At 40.2% G+C, this 19,687-nt stretch overlaps 1 protein-coding gene across 1 annotated transcript in view; it reads right to left on the reverse strand.

Moving 5' to 3' along the window:
- LOC126285028 (coagulation factor X-like) overlaps positions 1-19,687 on the reverse strand; it is a 724,967-nt gene that overhangs the window by 25,370 nt on the left and 679,910 nt on the right. Inside the window, exons 8-9 of the mRNA XM_049984353.1 lie at positions 15,593-15,777; positions 6,135-6,269 (exon numbers count right to left, since the gene is read on the reverse strand). Coding sequence (XP_049840310.1) covers positions 6,135-6,269; positions 15,593-15,777 — 320 coding nt within the window. The remainder of the gene's footprint in view (positions 1-6,134; positions 6,270-15,592; positions 15,778-19,687) is intronic.

The following is a 19,687-nucleotide window of genomic DNA, read 5'->3' on the forward strand; positions in this document are numbered from 1 at the left end:
AATCTAATATGGCAGACAGGCAACTAACTCACCTCATGGAGGGAGGGAATTCTGATCCCTCTCCTCAAAACAGAAAAGGACCGCACATATCTGAGTAGTTATCTGAACATTGCCCTAACGAGCTGTATAGGAAAGACCATGGAGTGAATAGTTAACCAGGATCTATTTTGGTTGTTAGAAACCAGGCAACTCCTTAGCCATTCTCAGTGTGGATTCCGCTGATATCAGTCCACTGTAGGCAAACTGACCCTCCTAGAGGCAGCTATTCAGCAGGCTTTCCTCCATCAGCAACACTGTATTGGCATTTTCTTCAATATAAGTAAGGCATACGATAATACCTGCAGACACTGTATACTTGCACAACTGCTTCAATGGGGCTTTCGTGGCCACTTCCCCATTTTCATTTGGTCTTTCCTGTCTCGGCAGTGTTTTTGGACCCGAGTTAATGCCACGCTCTCTGACCGATTTGAGCAGGAGAATGGTGTCCCTCAGGGCAGTGTTACCTTCTTTGCCATAGCCATCAGCAGTATTACATCTGTGGTAAGGAGTCCTGTACCATGCTCCATATTTGTGGCTGATTTTGCTGTTTTCTGTTCCTCCTCCAGTGTTGCAACGGTGATCTGTCAGTTGCAACTTACAGTGCAGCGGTTAGAGGAGTGGGCTCCAAAGACGGGTTTTTTGTTTTCTGCTGATATGTGTGTATGTGTTCATTTTAATCATTCTCATCATCCTTTTAATTAGCCTGTATTGAAGATGGGGGACACCATCCTACATTTCAGAGACACAGTGTGGTTTCTGGGCCTTATTTTTGACTCTAGATTCTCATGGTTGCCACACCTGCGAGACTTGAAAGCCAGAACTCTGAAGGAGCTGAACATCCTCAAGTGCCTTGGCCACAGGTCTTGAGGAGTGGACAGGTCCCATCTCCTCCAGTTTTATTGGGCTTTTGTGCATTCACAGCTAGACTACGAGTGCACGGTCTATCATGTATGGGTCAGCAAGGTAGTCTTATTTGCAGATCATTGACACTGTGCACCATGAGAGGATTCGGCTGGCCACGGGTGCTTATCGGACCAGTTCCATACCCAGCCTCTGTGCTGAGTTGGGAGAACTGCCACTTACCATCCAGTGCCAGCTCCTCCTGGTGAGCCAAGCGTGTAAGTTCCTCACAGCTCCTACTTCACCTGCACACTGCACTGTTTTTCGTCCACATCTGGAGCACCTTTTTTCCAACCATCCAAAAGCCACAATGCCATTTGGGATCTGCGTGAAGTGTGTGCTGGAGTCACTTGGTATGGTGCCAGTCCAATGCCAAATTCGTGGTTTTAACCATCTGCCACCCTGGTTACTGGAGCGGCCCAGAGTGATTTTAGATTTGGTGTGGTACAGGAGAGATAGCACTCCCACTTCCATTCTTGCTGCGGATTTTATGCCATTTTATCTAAGTGTCACAACCATGTAGCTGTTTTTAAGGATGGGTCTAAACAGGGTGATTCCGTTGATTGCTCTGTCGTTTTCCCGGATTGTGTCCTCAAGGTCAAACTGCCTCCAGAATTTACGATCTTCGATGCAGAATTATATGTGATCTTGCAGGCTCTGGAGCAGATGAGACATTCTCCCAGTGTTAGATTTCTCATCTGTTCAGATTCTCCAAGTGTCCTTTAGTCTATCTAACATTTGTACCCAGCAGATAAAGTAACCCAGACTGTTCAGGACACCCTCCTCCAACTACAGTCTGGGGAAGGAGGTGTCTTTCTGCTGGGTACCAGGGCAGGTGAGAATTCTGGGGAACGGAAGGGCAGATTGAGCAGCCAAAGAGACATGTTGTGACCATCAGGTCTTTCGGTGTGCTACCCCCCTGCATGCTCTCGCCTTGTTGTTTAGGTATAAGGTTCTGTGTCGATCGGAAGACGAGTGGCTAGAAGTGACTGACAACAAGCTCTGTGTCATCAAGCCCACAACTAAGCCGTGGCATACTTCCTCCCAGGCATGTCAACAAGACAAGGTCCTTCTTGCTCATCTTCACATTGGTCACAGCCCTAAGACACACAGATTTCTAGTCCAGCAAGTGGACCCTCCGATGTGTGGTGCTTGTGGTGTGCAGATCACAATGCACCACATTTTATTGGACTGCATTTTATTTGCTGACCAGTGGACTGCAGTGGATTTGCCAGCAGATCTGCAGTCTATTTTATGTAATGATCAAACAAATGTGGATCATGTTTTAAAGTTTTGTGAATTGTCCCGCATTTTTAAACAACATTTTGAGGAGACGTGCTCACCCAAGTTTTTTGTAAGTGGTCAGCCAGTCACATTTATCTGTGTTGTTCTTTTAGATCTTCTGTGTTTTGTTTTCCCTCCGTTTTACTTTCTTGATTAGCTGTCTTGCCTCCTCAATGGTTTTAGTGCATGTGAGAGTGCCTGTGCGATAGGGAGACTGTGTGGTCATTTTGAGTGCATGCTTGTACAACAATTTTAGTTTTATCTACATTCATTTGTTTTGTTCTGGAAATGCAACACCAATATACAAAATTTTCCCACTGTTAATTCTTTGCGTGAAATACACAAAACAGGAGATTCCACCCCAAGTGATCACATATTTCTAAAGTTTCCCACTCTTCCATTTTTGACGTTGCTCAATTTTACCTCAAATACAGATATACCATAGGAATGGACTCGTACAAAATTTAAGTTCATAATACCCAGTATGTGGTTGTTTTCAGATCCTATTCAGCTTTGGCCCTAAACCAGAAAAAAAAACAGTGTGGCTCTGTGTAAAACACTTTGTGAGCCATTATAATGTATCAAAGTACCCAAAAAAATCTACAGAGAAAATCATTCAAATTTTTTGCCCTTCTTTGGACTCTGATATCTATAGAAGCAAAAGCACAAAAGAATTACTTGGCACATATCTTAACAGTACCTGGGGCCAGGACTCTGATCAATATGTAAGCACTTATTGTGGATCACACTTGGTCAGAAACATGGTGCCAAATTTAAAACCACAGAAAATGAGCCCAGTTCAGATGGAAATATTGAAAATGGGGCCAGTTCAGAAATTGTTCTTTTCAGCACCACACTTTTCTCCACTAGAAACATCTTGTTGCATCTTAGAGTCCATTCAGCAAAGGGACAAAAAGTAAGGTTGAACTTCAACAAAAATTGTGTACATGTTACCATTGCAAGATGGTACACCTTACTAAACACACAGTGCCAGGTCAAGCAACAGTGATGATTGCCAAATTGATGCCCGGAGATAAAAGAAGAAAGAAAGCTACCAGAAGAGTAATTTGTAAGTGGCAATACCTGAGGCAGAACCCCTGAAAATTACCAATTTTTGCAAACGGATTTGAACCACATACAAGTAGCCACATTTTAAGTGATATAACTTCTTTTATAGCCTCAGTTATCTGACACCATTGTGGCTTTGATGTCAGTTGTAAGCCTTATTCCTGGCCAATACATCATCTGCATCTACAACAATTGCTGGTGAATTGGTAACATACGTGAAGTTGATATTGTAGAACATCATGCCCCGAAAAAAATCCGTGCACCCTTTTGGTCCAGCTTGCTCATTCAGTTGGCCTGAAAGAGAAGACTGTATTCTTAAAAAACACACCATCTTGAAAAACACAGCAGCTTCAGCAACTGGAACAGGATGCCAGGACAACTTTCCAGAAGCCATATTGAGCAGTATTGAAAAAATTTAATTCCATGAAGCAATAATTTTAAATAGCACTGGCTTGGGAAGCAACATGAAGAGACCCACATGTCAGCTTTGGAACCATTGCAAGAAACCCAACTAAGGCTTTGGAACCTCTACGAAACAACCGAAGAACATGGATTAGGAACCACAGCAAGAAACCCACCTGAGGTTTTGGAGCCTCTATGAAGAAACCAGCAGACACAGATGTCTACATGTAACAGGGTATGCAGCGTTTGATAACAACATCATGCCCATCTTGCCTTTACAACCATATATGGTCACTACCAGGATAGGTACAGAAACTGACCCAACTAATGGTTCTGGTTTGGTTGAGTCATCAAATTTCCATGGTTTTCATGGGTAATTAGAAATGAGCATTAATATATGTTATCATTCTTGTTTGTCTTGAAGTTACGGATTCAGCAGCCTGTACCATGTTGTGATTGTAACATATTACATATGACATTTATTAAAGTTCAACCTCTTATTTGATCGCTTTGCTGAACTAAGATTGACCAGGATGTTGATAGTGAAGAAAATTGTGCTTTTTCTAATGCTTCTGGAAAGAAGAATTTCTAAAATGACCCTTTTGCAATATTTACATTTGAACTTGGCTCACTTATGGTAAATTTAAAGATGATGCTGTGTTTAAGATTGAGTATAATCGAAAATAATTGGCTAAGTAGGAAGATGTACTAAAAGGATCATGTTCCAGTCATTGTCAACAAATGTAGCAAGTCACAGTTCTTTTGCATTTTTTATTCCTGAGATATCTGACCCCAAAGAAGGTCAAAAAGTTTGTGCATTTTTCTCTGCAGTTTTTTTGAGTCACTTCAATGCATTAAACTGGCTCACAAAATACATTACATTCTGTCACACTGTATTTTTTGATTCACAACCAAAAGTTATCCAAACCTGGACAAGAACTTCCTACTTGCTTTTATCCCATAATAAAAGAGCTTCAAACATTGGGTTTTGTTTGTTTTCATGCACACTCATCAAAAATCCATGCAAATAGTATGTCTCTGTTTCTCATATACTTCAGCTCATCATTTAAAATTTTGCACACATTCATTTCTAGGATAATCTACACCCACAGCAAATTTCAAGAAAATTGAAGCTAAAGATGCATGAGGCCCATGATGACACAAGATGGAATGATGCAACACTTTCTTCCCATATGCCTATGGGATTAGCTAATTTACATGCCTTTACTTCCTAACTTTGCAATATGACAGTGTACACTTTCTTAATGTTTTCACCTGTGGTTGCATTTCTGAGATGACCTTAACATGGATCATCTACATTTTAATTATTTAGCTTAATGGCTAAAAGTGAATGAACTTACTACAATCCTTCACCACCTGTGGTTGAATTTTTGTTACAAGCACATCACAACCCACCCAAAAAAACATTTTTATAGAAGAAGTTCAGAACTGACTTGTTTTATTGTAAGATGTGTATTCACTTATGCTGTTGTTATGGTCTTCTCTCCAAAGTCTGAGTTGATGCAACTCTGCACATTAGTTTTTTCTGTGCAAGCCTCTCCACCTCAGAATAACCACTGCAGCCTACATTCATTTAAACCTGCTTGCTGAATTCAGGTCTTTGTCTCCCTCATCAATTTTTATCTTCCACACTTCCTTCCATTACTAAACTGACAGTACCTTTACTAAATTGATGATGATCTCTCTTTAGTTTGATTCAGTAAGTCCACCTATCTAATTTTAACAGTCTTCTGTAGCACCACATCTCAAAAGCTTCTGGTATTTTTTTGTCTGAAGTGTTTATTATGGATGTTTCACTTCCATAATAACATAAGAAGACCTACGTGTAATTTTTGCCATAATATTTAACATGTTTTGCTAATTCACTGTTGAACAAGAGAGCCCTAGACATCAATGAATGAATTCATATAACAGAACACTTTGCACCAAATGCAATGAAACAATACAAAAGTAATTCTAATAAAAGTGATACATAATGCTGTTAAATGCATAACTTATAAAATAAGTTGTGAAACATTCCTGCTTTCTTTTCTCTACAAGTAACTGATACATGAAAAATTAGTAATGACAACATGTTAATTACAGTAATAAAGTCAAGTTTTCAATGTAATGGTAATGATTAATTACAAAAAGTTCCTCCCTCCTACAATGAGTAAGTGATGCATATGTTCTAACATGAAAACAAGAATGTATCTCACGCCACATCTCTTTGGTATACTGCTTCTTCAATTAATATAATTCTGAAGTCATATAATCATAGCTCCCTGGCCAAGTTACATACTTGAGTATGGTGTTGTTTTATTATCCAGAGAATAAATGATGAATGTTTAATACCTAGTTTCATAATGATTTTATGTATTTTCAAGGTACAAACAGAACATTAAGTAGGAGAAATCAAATAAAAAAAGAAAACACAAAACCTTTAATTCAATTTCTGTGCCTTCATGCTGCGATATGTCATGTTCACCCAGACGCACGTACATGCGGCGCCTCAGGCAGTGAGCCGCCGTGAGCACCCAGCGGGGATCAACCAATGTTCCTCCACAGAACACTTCCTGCAACACGACAGGACAGTGCTGGGCGCAAGAGAAATACTCTTGGACAACTTTGCATTATGTTCCCAGTTTCATTCATTCTATAATACTTGAGCAAAGAAGAAATCCAATACTTAGGTGGTTAAGCTTTTACAACATCAATACCAGAATGATAAGACAATTTATATTGTAACATATAATGCATATATAGGTATGATCAGAAAGTAACAGGAATTTTTGTTCTTCTTAAAGAATCATTATTCATCAACATCAGCTTTGTACCTTTCATAGCAATCACCTTGGGATATAACACACATGTGCCAGTGCTTTTTCTGAACTTGAAAACACTTCTGGAACTCACTTTTCATTATTGTGTTCAGTTTGTCCCAAAATTCTGTTTTTATCTCAACTGTGGTGACAAGCTGACACCCTTCCATGATTCTCTTCAGGATTGATAAGAAAAAGCAGGTGTAGGGGGCCATATCTGATGAATATGATGGCTGAGGCAACATAATAGTTTTGTTTCTTGCCAAAAAATCACAAACAAGCATTGAAATGCGAGCTGGAGCATTATCGTGATGCTATTTCCACGAGTGGTTTTGCAACAGTTCTGATTATTTTCTTCAGATTGCTTCACCCAAATGTCACATAACTTCCAGGTACTATTCCTTATTGACCATATGGGCATAAGGCAGAAACTGATGATGAACTATCCCATAGTAATCAAAGAAAACAGTGAGAAGAATCTTCACATGTGATCTAACTTGTCAATTTTTTTTGGCCTTATCACTTCAGGCAGTTTCCATTCAGACAATTGGGCCTTGATTCCTATGCCATACCCATATACCCATGTTTTCTAACCTGTTATAACCTTCTTTACAAGTTCTGGATCATTGTTGACCTAATTCAGCAATTTCTAAGTGATGTCCATGTGATGTCATTTTTGGTCAAAATTCAACAATTTTTGAATAAATATTGCTGCCAACATTTCATGCCCACAAAATCTGGAAAAAATACTTGGCACTAGCCAAATGACAGGCTGGAATCATCAGAAACATCTCTGATGATGATTCAAAGACTTTCAAGAACCATTTTCTTCACTTATTTCAAATTGCTGTCAGTAATTTATATGCTATTGCATCCAGGGCAGTCTTCAATGTCTTCTCGACTGTCATTGAAGTGTTTTTGCTACTTGTCTTATTCATAACACATTTTCCAGAAGCCACAGTCAACATTTCAAATGCACTGCTGCACTTTATTCCATTTTTCAAGCAAAATTTAATGCAAATTTTTTGATCCATCTTTTTCAAAAGTAAAAATTTCCTGAGCACTTGAAAACTTGTATAATCTTTTCAACTGTCAATAATAAACCAAATATTCAAAATGCTGAAATACAAACATACATCAGTAACATGTGCCCCAACAAAATAAAAATAAGTTAAATTGTATCTATAAAACCTGTGAAATCAAAAAATTCTTAACTTTTTGATCACACCAAATACAAGAGCTATTCAGAAAGTAAATTCCATTATTTTTTTATTTTGTGCCAGTACATTAAGATTTTTTAGATTATGTACACCTTGAAGGTACAACAGTCAGCTAATTTCCTTCATAATTGCCTCTTAGATCAAGGCAATCGTCATATCAAACAACAAGTTTTTCAGTGCCCTCATTGTCTTTTTATTATTATGTGCAACTTAAAGCTACAAAGTCAGCTTTTTTTCCTTCATATTGCTTCCTTCACAATTTCCTCTTAGATTAAGGTAACTGTCATATCAAAGAACAAGTTTTTCAATGCCGTCACTGTAGTAGTCCAGCACCTGTGAGCTTAGCCATGCTTTGACACACTCCTATAATTCATCATCGTCCAAGTTATGATTTGGGTTTCTTAATAGTTCTGATATAGAGAAAGCTATTTACACTTAGAGTGAGAATTTACTTAATTCATTAGACAATAAATTAGAAGTTACTGGCATTTTCTGTGACCTGTCAAAAGCCTTTGATTGAACCACAGCATTCTCTTAAGTAAATTAGTATATTATGGCGTCACTGGCAATGCTGCGAAATGGTTTGAGTCTTATCTATCAACAGGAAACAAAGGGTGTCACTGCAAAATATCTGTACTGCAAGCACTCAGTCTTCATCTGATTGGGAATTAATTACATGTGATGTTCCTCAAGGTTATATCTTGGGTCTGTAGCTTTTCCTTGTGTACATTACTGACCTCTCATGTGTTACATTGCCAGATGCTAAGTTTGTTTTGTTTGCAGATGATACAAACATTACAATAAGTAGCAAGTTAAGTAAAGACAGAAATAACTGCTAATCAAATTTTCACTGACATTAGTAAATGGTTTTGTGCATGATAAATTCATTAAAAGTGCATAACAATGTTTCATTCTGACAGCATATTAATTCTGTAAATATTAGCAGTTCCAGTTTACTGTAACGTAATCACCTGTTTTGAGAATCTCCTGACAAATGACAGGGTAGTGAGTATTAATTCCAATGTTTTATGTTATACTTTTTGACTTGTTCCGCACCTATAAGAATCATCTCCATTTTCGGTATATGGAAGTAAAACTGAATCTAATCTTCCAACCACTGTGACCCCTAGCCATTTTTTCATCTCCAGAAACAGTGAAATTTACTGGGTGACAAATCACAGCTGTAAAGAGGATGATCAAACAAGTCCTAAACACATGTCCTGTAGCCTTATTATGTACAAAAACAATGCCAGACCACTGCATCCCATGTCTTTTGTCATGTATAGCTCTTCTGAGCTTGTTTGGAGGTTTATTGTAGTACAGTATCTCTTTCCTTAAAATCAGTAAGAAATACGTCCTTTCTGACCCAAAAAAAGTAATAATTTTTCATGTAGAAAATGTGTGGTTGCACTTGAAAGGCTCATGTGGTGAGTTGGTTGGATGGTTGGTTTTGGGGAAGGAAGTTGGCCGTGCCCTTTCAGAGGAACCATCCCGGCATTTGCCGGGAGTGATTTAGGGAAATCACGGAAAACCTAAATCAGGATGGCCGGACGCGGGATTGAATCGTCGTCCTTCCGAATGCGAGTCCAGTGTCTAACCACTGCGCCACCTCACTCGGTCATGTGGTGAGTTAATGTGTCCCAAATCACTGAATGGTTTTTGTCTCCAAGTTGACATATATGACCCATGTTTCATCCCGTATTAAACTGTAATTGAGGAATTCATTTCCTTGAGCTTTAAACCACCTCATAAATGTTAATGTGGCTCCATGCCTCTTGATTTTCTAGACATCAGTCACAGCTCTGGGATCCACTGTGCACAAAACTTGCAGATTTTACAATCAGGCTACTAGGTAATAAGAAAATATCGGAAACCAGGAATGTGAGGAGATCAAAAAACTTAAACAGGGGATAATGATTGAAGCAGAGAAATTCTGACCTGACACAATTTATAGACAACCATGAGTGCTGCTTGGAGTTAAGATATTGAATCAAATGACCAAAGCTTACAAAATGGGCACAATGCAAACTGTTCAATCATTTTGTGTAGAGAAGCAGCTGTTGAAATCAAGCCTGTTATGTTCTGCTGCATGTTGTGCCACTGGGTGTTCTACTCTATACTTGGCCACAGTTTGGTGGTGGCATTTCATCCTGGTGGACAGCTGGCTGGTAGTCATACCAATATAAAAAGCTGTGCTGTGAAATGATTCCAGCAGAGTTGGTATATGACACAGCTGCTTTCACAAATGGACTAGCCTCTGATGGGGTAGGATAAGTCTGTGACAGGACTGGAACAGTAAGTGTTGGGTGGATGGATTGTGTAGGTCTTACATCTCAGTCTTCCACAGGAGTATGATCCTTGTGGTAAGGGGCTGGAATTGGGAGTGGCATAGGGATGGATTAGGATGTTGTGGAGGTTGGTTGGACAATGGAACACCACTTTAGGAGGGGTGGGAAGTATCTCAGGAAGGATGTCTCTCATTTCAGGACAATGATAGGTAATCAAAACACTGGTGGTTCAGTTGTCCCAGTCTGGGGTGGTACTGGGTGATGAGAGGGACACTCACATGAGTGGCTGGTTTCTAGGGGTGGTGGGAGGATTGGGTGTGTGAGGGAAAAAGGCACTGGAAATCTTTAGATCTGTTTGTGGACTAGGTCTGGGGTATAGTGCCTGCTTGCATGAAGGTCTTCATGAGGCCTTCAATATATTGGGCAAGGCAGCTATTGTCACTGCACATCTGCCATCCCTGGGTGGGCAGGTTGTATAGTTTTATTTTTATTTTTCTTTTTTCTTTTATGTAATGGATGACAACTGTTGAAATGAAGGTACTTTTGGTGACTGGTAGGTTTAATGTGGGCAGAGGTACAGATGGAGCCACCAGAGAGGAAGATATCAGCATCTAGGAAGGTGGTATGGTCTGAGGACCACATGAAGCAGATGGGAGAGAAGGTGTTGAGTTTGTGAAGAAATGAAGATGGAGGTCTTGGCCCTGAGTCCACATCAAGAAGGTATCATCAGTGAACCTTAACTAGAGTTTGGTATTTTGGGAGGCTAGGAAGGTCTCCTCCAGATGGCCCATAAACAGGTTGGCATAGGAGGGTGCCATGCAGGTATCCATGGCTGAGATGCAGATTTGTTTGTCCCTTCAAGGGGAGAAGTAGCTGTGAATTAAGATAAAGTTAGTAAGGTGTGTGAGGAATGAGGCAGTGGGTTTGGAGTGGAAGAGTGTTGGGAAAGATAGTGTTCAATAGTGGTAAGACCACAGCCATGGGGGATGTTGGTGTATAGGGAGGCAGTATCAAAAGTGACAAGTAGAGATCCTGGAGGTTGCAAGGTTGGCATGCTGTAGAACGATGAAAGAAGTGGTTGGTATCTTTCATGTGTGAGGTTAGATTATGGGCAACTGGTTGGACGTGTTTGTCAATGAGGGCCAAAATTCTTACAGTGGGAGCATAATAACCAGCCACAATGTGGCGTCTATAATTGTTGGGTTTGTGGATTTTGGGGAGTATGCAGAAGGTGGGTGTGCAAGGTGTCATGGGGGTGAGGAGGGAAATGGATTCAGGGGAGATATTCTGGAAGAGCCTGATTCACTAAGACAGCATTTGAGGTTGTGTTCGAGTTCTAGGATGGGATCACTCTGACAGAGTTTATAGGTGGAGGAGTCAGATAACTGGCACAGGCTTTCTGCCAGGTAGTTGCTATGATTCATAACAAAAGTAGTGAAACCTTTGTTTGCAGATAGGATGATTAGGTCATAATTTGTTTTGAGGTTATCTATGGCTATTATTTCTTTTGTTGAAAGATTGGTGTTCAGGGGAAGGAACATGGGGAAGGATGGTGAAACCAAGTTGGAGGTAAGGAATTCCTGGAAGGTAACTAATGGGTGGTTAGGTATGGTGGTGGTGGTGGTGGTGGTGGTGGTAGTGGCAGTGGATCATGGTTGGATAGTGGTATGAATTGGGAAAGACAGGGTTCAATGTTGAAATTACGTTGGCTTTGGTTGGAGGGATTGGTGGCAAAGAAGTGCTCCCATTGCAGGTGCAGGTAGCGATAGGAGCAAAATAAATGTTATTTAGATCTTCAGAATACTTCCTATACATTTTTAATGCAGCCAAACAGTGCTTATTTAATTCGAGTGTCATCTTAAAATAATATAGTCGAGGTGAGAAACAAAAATTCATCCAATGTTGGTTAAAAACATTTAAGAAATGAGTGGCTCTATTTTATTATGGCTGTAATTCTTTTAAACATTATACACATTAAGGACATACCAAAACTTTCATGACAGAGGCACTGGCCTGCAGAAATTGTAAAAACAAACATGTCAGAAATCTCTGGATGTGATACTCCTGTTTAAATAAAGGTTATCAAGAAGTGTTTTCTATTTAGTAAGAATATCAACTATGTCTTACTCAATACACTCTACAGAGTGATCACATCAGGTTATCATCATTTTTAGAATAAGTCATAGTTTCTGAGCAGTCAAACACCATTTTAGGAAGGGAAGATATTTATTGTGACAAAAAAGAGATAAATGCTTCTCATTTGAGCAGCTCCTCAGGTGGCACCAGGAGGCTAAGTGGACCCCTTCCCAGTCCTCTCACCAAGCAAAAATCCCTGTCAGTACTACGAACTGAACCCATGTCCTCCACAAGGCCATCAAGATGAGCTGACCACTCAGCTGCAAAGAGGACTTATTTCCTTCTAAAGCCATGCTGGAACATTGTTGACAGTCCTCAAGTTACAACTCTACCAGTCCAAATGAAGTAAAAGTTGATTTTAGTTCCTCAAAATTGTGTTTTCTTACATTTGCATATTTGATTAGTTGAGTCCTTTTGACTAAATTTCACACACTATGGCCTGTTGGCAGTTAATACAATTTTACTATGTTGATTTGTAGCCACATTAATTTTTTGTTATTCCTAAAATAAATCTGTTTGTTTTAACAATTTAATGAAAACCTGAAACATTTTAAGCACATTTAGAACTTTGGGTATGTAAGTTAAGAAAAGAATATCCATTTATTATTGCTGATTTTACCTGAATCAAAAACTGCACAGATTTTGGATGAGCTTTTAATGCTAAAATTGCTGGTATAGACATTGAAAATGTAGATACTGCAAATGGAGAGGGGGAGGGAGGGGCAATTGGAGGGTAGGGTGGCTGGCAGCTGGGAGGGAGATACAGCTGGCACACGGGATAAGAACATGTGGCACAGGTGAGTTCACCCTGGTGGAGATCAGTTAAGTTTTGTGCAGCACACTGTAATGTGTAGGAGTGAAATGGCAGAGGGAGATAGAGCAGGTTGTTGTTGTAGAATTAGTAAAGTGGGGGACCAGCTTACAGTCACGGAGGTGGATGCAAGAAAGAGGTTACTAGAGAATGAAACTAGGAAGACTATGGGATGTGCTGTGAAGACAATTCTTATCTTCAGGATGGGCACAAAGTCCAGTCAACACTGCCTGAAACATAACAAACTTGACTTGAAACAAATGTATATTAACTTCTAGATCTGGTATGGGTGTGAGCCACTTCTGAACAGAATATATCTGCGAAAAGGGGGAGGAGGGGACAAAAACGCCTTACCAGTGGTACTGTATAGGATGAACTGAGAGGTGATGGACCACACTCGTGCATTACATTGCTTATACATGACAAACTTCATTGATGATGATTGTATAAAAATAGGAATGGACAAATCAGCTTAGATGAATGTTTATTACCCTTTCAAGAAATAAGCAATTCACGTGGTAGATGTATGTATTTATTCTTTCTTTTATTTATGATGGAAATCATACACATTCATACAACATCAGAAGGCAAGGAATATGGACAAACATTTGTTGAATTGTGGGTTCTCTTAAAGAGAAAGAGAGGGGGAGGGGGGAGGAGGTGGAGAAGAAGAAGAAGTAGAAGAAGATGAGGAAATTCAAGCACAACAATGTCTGCCAAATCAGTGCTCATGTCAGTAAGACACAGAAGAAAACAATCCACTAAAGACAAATGTCCTGGCAGAGTACTGATTGTGATGCCATTGTTAGCACACTTCATTGTTCCATAACATATTGCAATAATGCAAGCTGTGTTCAAGAACAGGCTGTAGGTCTTTTACAACTTTTTTATGAAATAAAAACTTACCAAAATATTTGTGTCTCTCTTACTCAAAATTTGCAACAACATTTTAATGAACAGGCAGACAAGGGCCAAATATTTTACATAACAGCTTTCTCAAATTTATTTTTGTTAGTTTTATAAAGCTACAGTTTTCAAAATACACTCCTGGAAATGGAAAAAAAAGAACACATTGACACCGGTGTGTCAGACCCACCATACTTGCTCCGGACACTGCGAGAGGGCTGTACAAGTGATAATCACACGCACGGCACAGCGGACACACAAGGAACCGCGGTGTTGGCCGTCGAATGGCGCTAGCTGCGCAGCATTTGTGCACCGCCGACGTCAGTGTCAGCCAGTTTGCCGTGGCATACGGAGCTCCATCGCAGTCTTTAACACTGGTAGCATGCCGCGACAGCGTGGACGTGAACCGTTTGTGCAGTTGACGGACTTTGAGCGAGGGCGTATAGTGGGCATGCGGGAGGCCGGGTGGACGTACCGCCGAATTGCTCAACACGTGGGGTATGAGGTCTCCACAGTACATTGATGTTGTTGCCAGTGGTCGGCGGAAGGTGCACGTGCCCGTCGACCTGGGACCGGACCGCAGTGACGCACGGATGCACGCCAAGACCATAGGATCCTACGCAGTGCCGTAGGGGACCACTCCGCCACTTCCCAGCAAATTAGGGACACTGTTGCTCCTGGGGTATCGGCGAGGACCATTCGCAACCGTCTCCACGAAGCTGGGCTACGGTCCCGCACACCGTTAGGCCGTCTTCCGCTCATGCCCCAACATCGTGCAGCCCGCCTCCAGTGGTGTCGCGACAGGCGTGAATGGAGGGACGAATGGAGACGTGTCGTCTTCAGCGATGAGTGTCGCTTCTGCCTTGGTGCCAATGATGGTCGTATGTGTGTTTGGCGCCATGCAGGTGAGCGCCACAATCAGGACTGCATACGACACAGGGACAACACCCGGCATCATGGTGTGGGGAGCGATCTCCTACACTGGCCGTACACCTCTGGTGATCGTCGAGGGGACACTGAATAGTGCACGGTACATCCAAACCGTCATCGAACACATCGTTCTACCATTCCTAGACCGGCAAGGGAACTTGCTGTTCCAACAGGACAATGCACGTCCGCATGTATCCCGTGCCACCCAACGTGCTCTAGAAGGTGTAAGTCAACTACCCTGGCCAGCATGATCTCCGGATCTGTCCCCCATTTTGGGACTGGATGAAGCGTCATCTCACGCGGTCTGCACGTCCAGCACGAATGCTGGTCCAACTGAGGTGCCAGGTGGAAATGGCATGGCAAGCCGTACCACAGGACTACACCCAGCATCTCTACGATCGTCTCCATGGGAGAATAGCAGCCTGCATTGCTGCGAAAAGTGGATATACACTGTACTAGTGCCGACATTGTGCATGCTCTGTTGCCTGTGTCTATGTGCCTGTGGTTCCGTCAGTGTGATCATGTGATGTATCTGACCCCAGGAATGTGTCAATAAAGTTTCCCCTTCCTGGGACAATGAATTCACGGTGTTCTTATTTCAATTTCCAGGAGTGTATATCCTAAAATAAATAATTTCAGCTGGCCCAGTGAGGGTATTTGAGATTAGACTCAAATGTGTTTATCGGATCTAACAGTATAATTTTGGAAGGCTACTTCCAGTAAATACCATTTAAATGTTCCCCTCGCCTGACCCTCGGATGGTAGCAATCACAGACTGGTGCTGACCTTGTACCTGTTGAGTATAGCGACTTGCCACGGCCACCTGCCTTTGCTCGCAGGCCTTCCTCCGACGATCCTCGTGAGTGACCAGGCCGGGCTGCCTTTGTTCCCTGCAGGCACTCCACACTGCCAGATGTCATCAGACTCAGCTTCCAGGGAGTTTCCATCATCAAGAGCATTTTCCTCAGACTCTGCTTGATATAAAAGTTACTGGCTTAGAGCAATTATTCTACAAAATAAATAAAATTAATAGAGTAAAGAAGTTATTATTCATTGTCCAAGTGTTAAAATGAAGTGGAAGCTATTTGCTAGTGGAAATTATGTAATGGGACTTCTAAATCATTTCACAGTTACTGAAAATGTGTGTTGAAACAACTGATCCTTCTTCTGAGGAAGGGGGAAAAACTAAGACACGAACAGAGTCAGTCAAAAATAGTTCTTCAACTAGTACTGCATGCAGTGAATGACAGTGAGATTCAGGACAGCAATATGTAAATAAATACAATTCACATTTTGAGACTGACCATCACTCTGCCTCTGACTACTATTGTATGATCTCCAATTTTATTCCAACACAGCATCTAAGCCAGTGCATACAAAATACAATCACATTACTTATTGAATTCGTGTTAACAGCTTCCTTGACCTCTTCCAGTGTTGTTCACTCATAATCGGTAAGTAAATAAATTGTATTATGTTTGCACTGGCTCATTGTATTTGTTTAATATGAACAGGTAGACCAGAAGATGATGCTAGAAGCCCAAAACTGATCATGTTAAATCTAAAGCTCATTTGACTGTAGTCAGAAGAAGAGGCATTCTTACTCTCAGTTTCTCAGGCATTCCCACAGTTGCATCAACAATCGAAAGTGCACAGTTTTTGTAGTACAAAATAAGGCTACATGTTATCAGGAAAAGGTATGGCATGGATAGCATAAATAATTTAGTATTCGTTTGCCTATCATTTCATCATTAAAAAAAAAAAAAACTGACATATTTAAAGTATGATTAAATTTAGGTGATGATCTGCCAACTATATTCGGCTTTCTTCTTACATATATTTGCAGCATTTCATAACATTTCTTTTCTTTTAAAAGTCCTACTTATTACTCCATAATTTTTAAGCATACCTGCAGCAAGTTGCAAGCAGGAAATATAAACAAATTAAGGCCTGCTTGAGAAGCCACAAATTCACAATGATTATTAGTCAGACAGATCAACATTCGAATTGATGCCAGGTGCCTGAATGCCAGGCAGTGAAGATGCAAAACAGAAGTCCCTGTGATACTGAAGGTGCAAATCAAGAAGATTCCATGAATCCCTTTGTGGAGGTTCTTGTCCCAGTTGATCAGGTTGTTTGACAATCATATTTACACTTGGTCTTTGGTCACACAGAGAGGGGTAAGGTAGTAGTCAGTATCTGAATGTTGCTGTAATCTACGGCATATGCACTGTAAATAAAATGTTCAACTGTCACAGATTATTTGTTTGGCTGTAAAAAGCAGGTGTACCATTGGTACATCATTCCTATATGGTACAAGTGGTTTCCCCTATGAAAGTTTAGTATGTAGAGGTCCCTAATAGATTAAAATATGACATGGTTAGGTCTCTATAAAATATGTGACTCAACAGATACCACTGACTACTGGCCATTGTCACACCTTTCCCAAATTTGCTCACATCTTTTCTCAAATTTCTGAAAAGGTTGTGTACTCAAGGATTGTCAGCCACCTGTGTAGTAATGGGATACAAAATGATTCATAGTTTGGATTTAAAAAGGGCTGCTCTAGTGAGATAGTTATTTATATTTTCACTGAACATGTAATCACATTTTAAAAGGTAAAATGCTTGGATCATCTGCTTCACTTCATTACGTAAATCATAATATTTTACAGAGAAATTGAGTTTTTACTGGATAATTAACATGGTTCAGTAGATGTCTAGTTTAGTATCTGTTTATGAAATAGGATGTAGCAAGTTACACTACAGTTTTTGAGTAATATGAAAAGGGAATTCACATCATCTGCATAGGAAGAACTCACAATGGCCTTTCTGTAGGGTTCAGTCATGGGATCATCACAGCTTTTGCTCTATGTTAGTGACTTAGCATTTTATTTGTATCAGGTGACAACCTCACAGACTTAGTAATTTCTTAAGATGATACAACATAACTGTAAAGCTAAGGAAAAAAGCATAAACAGGAATTTTTGTTCAATTTGTTTTGTGCAAAAGAACTAGCTTTAAAGTTTGGAAAAAAACCAGCTCATGCACTTTTGTAGTCAACACTAACTTCTATTAATACTGTATCTCAACAAAACAGGGCATAAAATTCTACATTCTGGGATGGGTATACTGATGTAAATTTGAACTGAAAGAAGCACTTGGAAGACTTGCTAAACATTTAGATTCAGCCATTAATTCTAAAGGAATAATTTCCAACTTTGGGAACATGGAAATCAGTAACACAACACTTTACGCACATTCTACTCATTCATTGGTCATTTATAGGATTTTATACTCAGATAATTCATCATAAGTGTAGAATTTGTGCAAAATATACAGAAATTCATCCTCATCTTGACTGATATGCAAGTCCATTCTTTTGCTCTTAAGGTGTGGCCAGATCAGTTGCGTGTTAGCTACTGAGCTATTCATTTTGTCTGTTAGTCAGCTGTCAACAATCTGTCACCGGCTGACCTGTTTACTTCATGCTTTCTCACTATCTCTTCTGCACAGCAAGGCATCACGGTCTCCACAAACCGTAAGTGGAGAGAAAGTTCTTTGTAGTAAGTCTTGGATGCAATTAAGAAGTACAGGGCATTGTTCCTACAGACATGCATGTAAATCCGAAGCAGTAGGCACTGTAACAGCTACAGCCATCATGAAATACAAGAAATGTTTTATAAATTGAAAATATGAACCACTGTCGGCAATGAAAATTTGTGCCCGACTGGGACTCAAGCCTGGATTTCCCACTTTACATGAGCAGTTGTCTTAACTACTTTGGCTATCGGTGCACAAATCACAGCCCGATCCAAACTTCCATATGTTGTTGTCCACGTGTCACAAACTGCACTTGTGTGTTACGTATATCCCTGTCCAGGAATAATGTAGTTATTGGGATTCGAGGGCCCTGTATTACTTAATACAGGAACTGCTATTTAGTATTTGGTCGCCAATACCATACCCTCAACTCTCAATAATATGTCCCTGCTGGATGAGAATATACATAAAGTATGAGTGCAGATTGTGATACATGGACAATTACATATGGAAGTTTGAGTCTGGCTGAAATGGATAAGGCGACCACTTGCATAAAGTGGGAAATCTAGATTCGAGCCCCATGCTGGCAAAAATTTTCACTGTCATCATTCAAATACACAGCCAATTGTTGTTCACATTCACAGTTGTGAATACATTTTCTGTATAAAATTTATGTTAAAAAAGGAAGATGAGGAAGTAAAGATCCCAGTAAAAAACAACAATGGCAACAGTCACTGGCTTTTCTCTTCACACATGAAAGAGAATAATGAAAGAGGGGGAAAATATAACTATAGGTACATCACAAGGTTTCTCTATTTCAGGAAGAACATGAAAGAAGAAGAAGAAGAAGAAGAAGAAGAAGAGAAGAAGAAAATTTTACATTTGCATAAATGATGTAGGAAAATACAGAGCTTCTTTTACCAGGACACGGATTAGCTGGCTGTTTTTCAAGGAGTTCCTTGCGCAGTGGGGGAGTGGCCACGTATGTAAAAAACAGTAATCCATAGACCTATCACGGCACTGCACTGAACAGATATTTGAATATTATGTAGGGGCCACTGAATTCAGTGAAGCTAAACTTCTAATTTTTGTTGTTTATAGGTTCCCTGATTTCAGAGCATTGGCTAGAGAGGGTTCTTGATTTACTTTATAGGAAGTACCAGAAATTAATTATATGTGGAGACTTCAATATTAACTTTGTGTATGACGGCAAAGAGTATGTGGTATGCAAATAATGCAGCTAATTCACAGGATAAATATAAAACAGTATGGTCAGTTGTTAAGCAAGTGTCTGGTCAGCAGCACAGGGTCGACAATATAAAGTCAAAGTAAAGCTGTG

Source organism: Schistocerca gregaria, chromosome 8 (assembly GCF_023897955.1).
Source record: "Schistocerca gregaria isolate iqSchGreg1 chromosome 8, iqSchGreg1.2, whole genome shotgun sequence".
Taxonomy (NCBI): domain Eukaryota; kingdom Metazoa; phylum Arthropoda; class Insecta; order Orthoptera; family Acrididae; genus Schistocerca; species Schistocerca gregaria.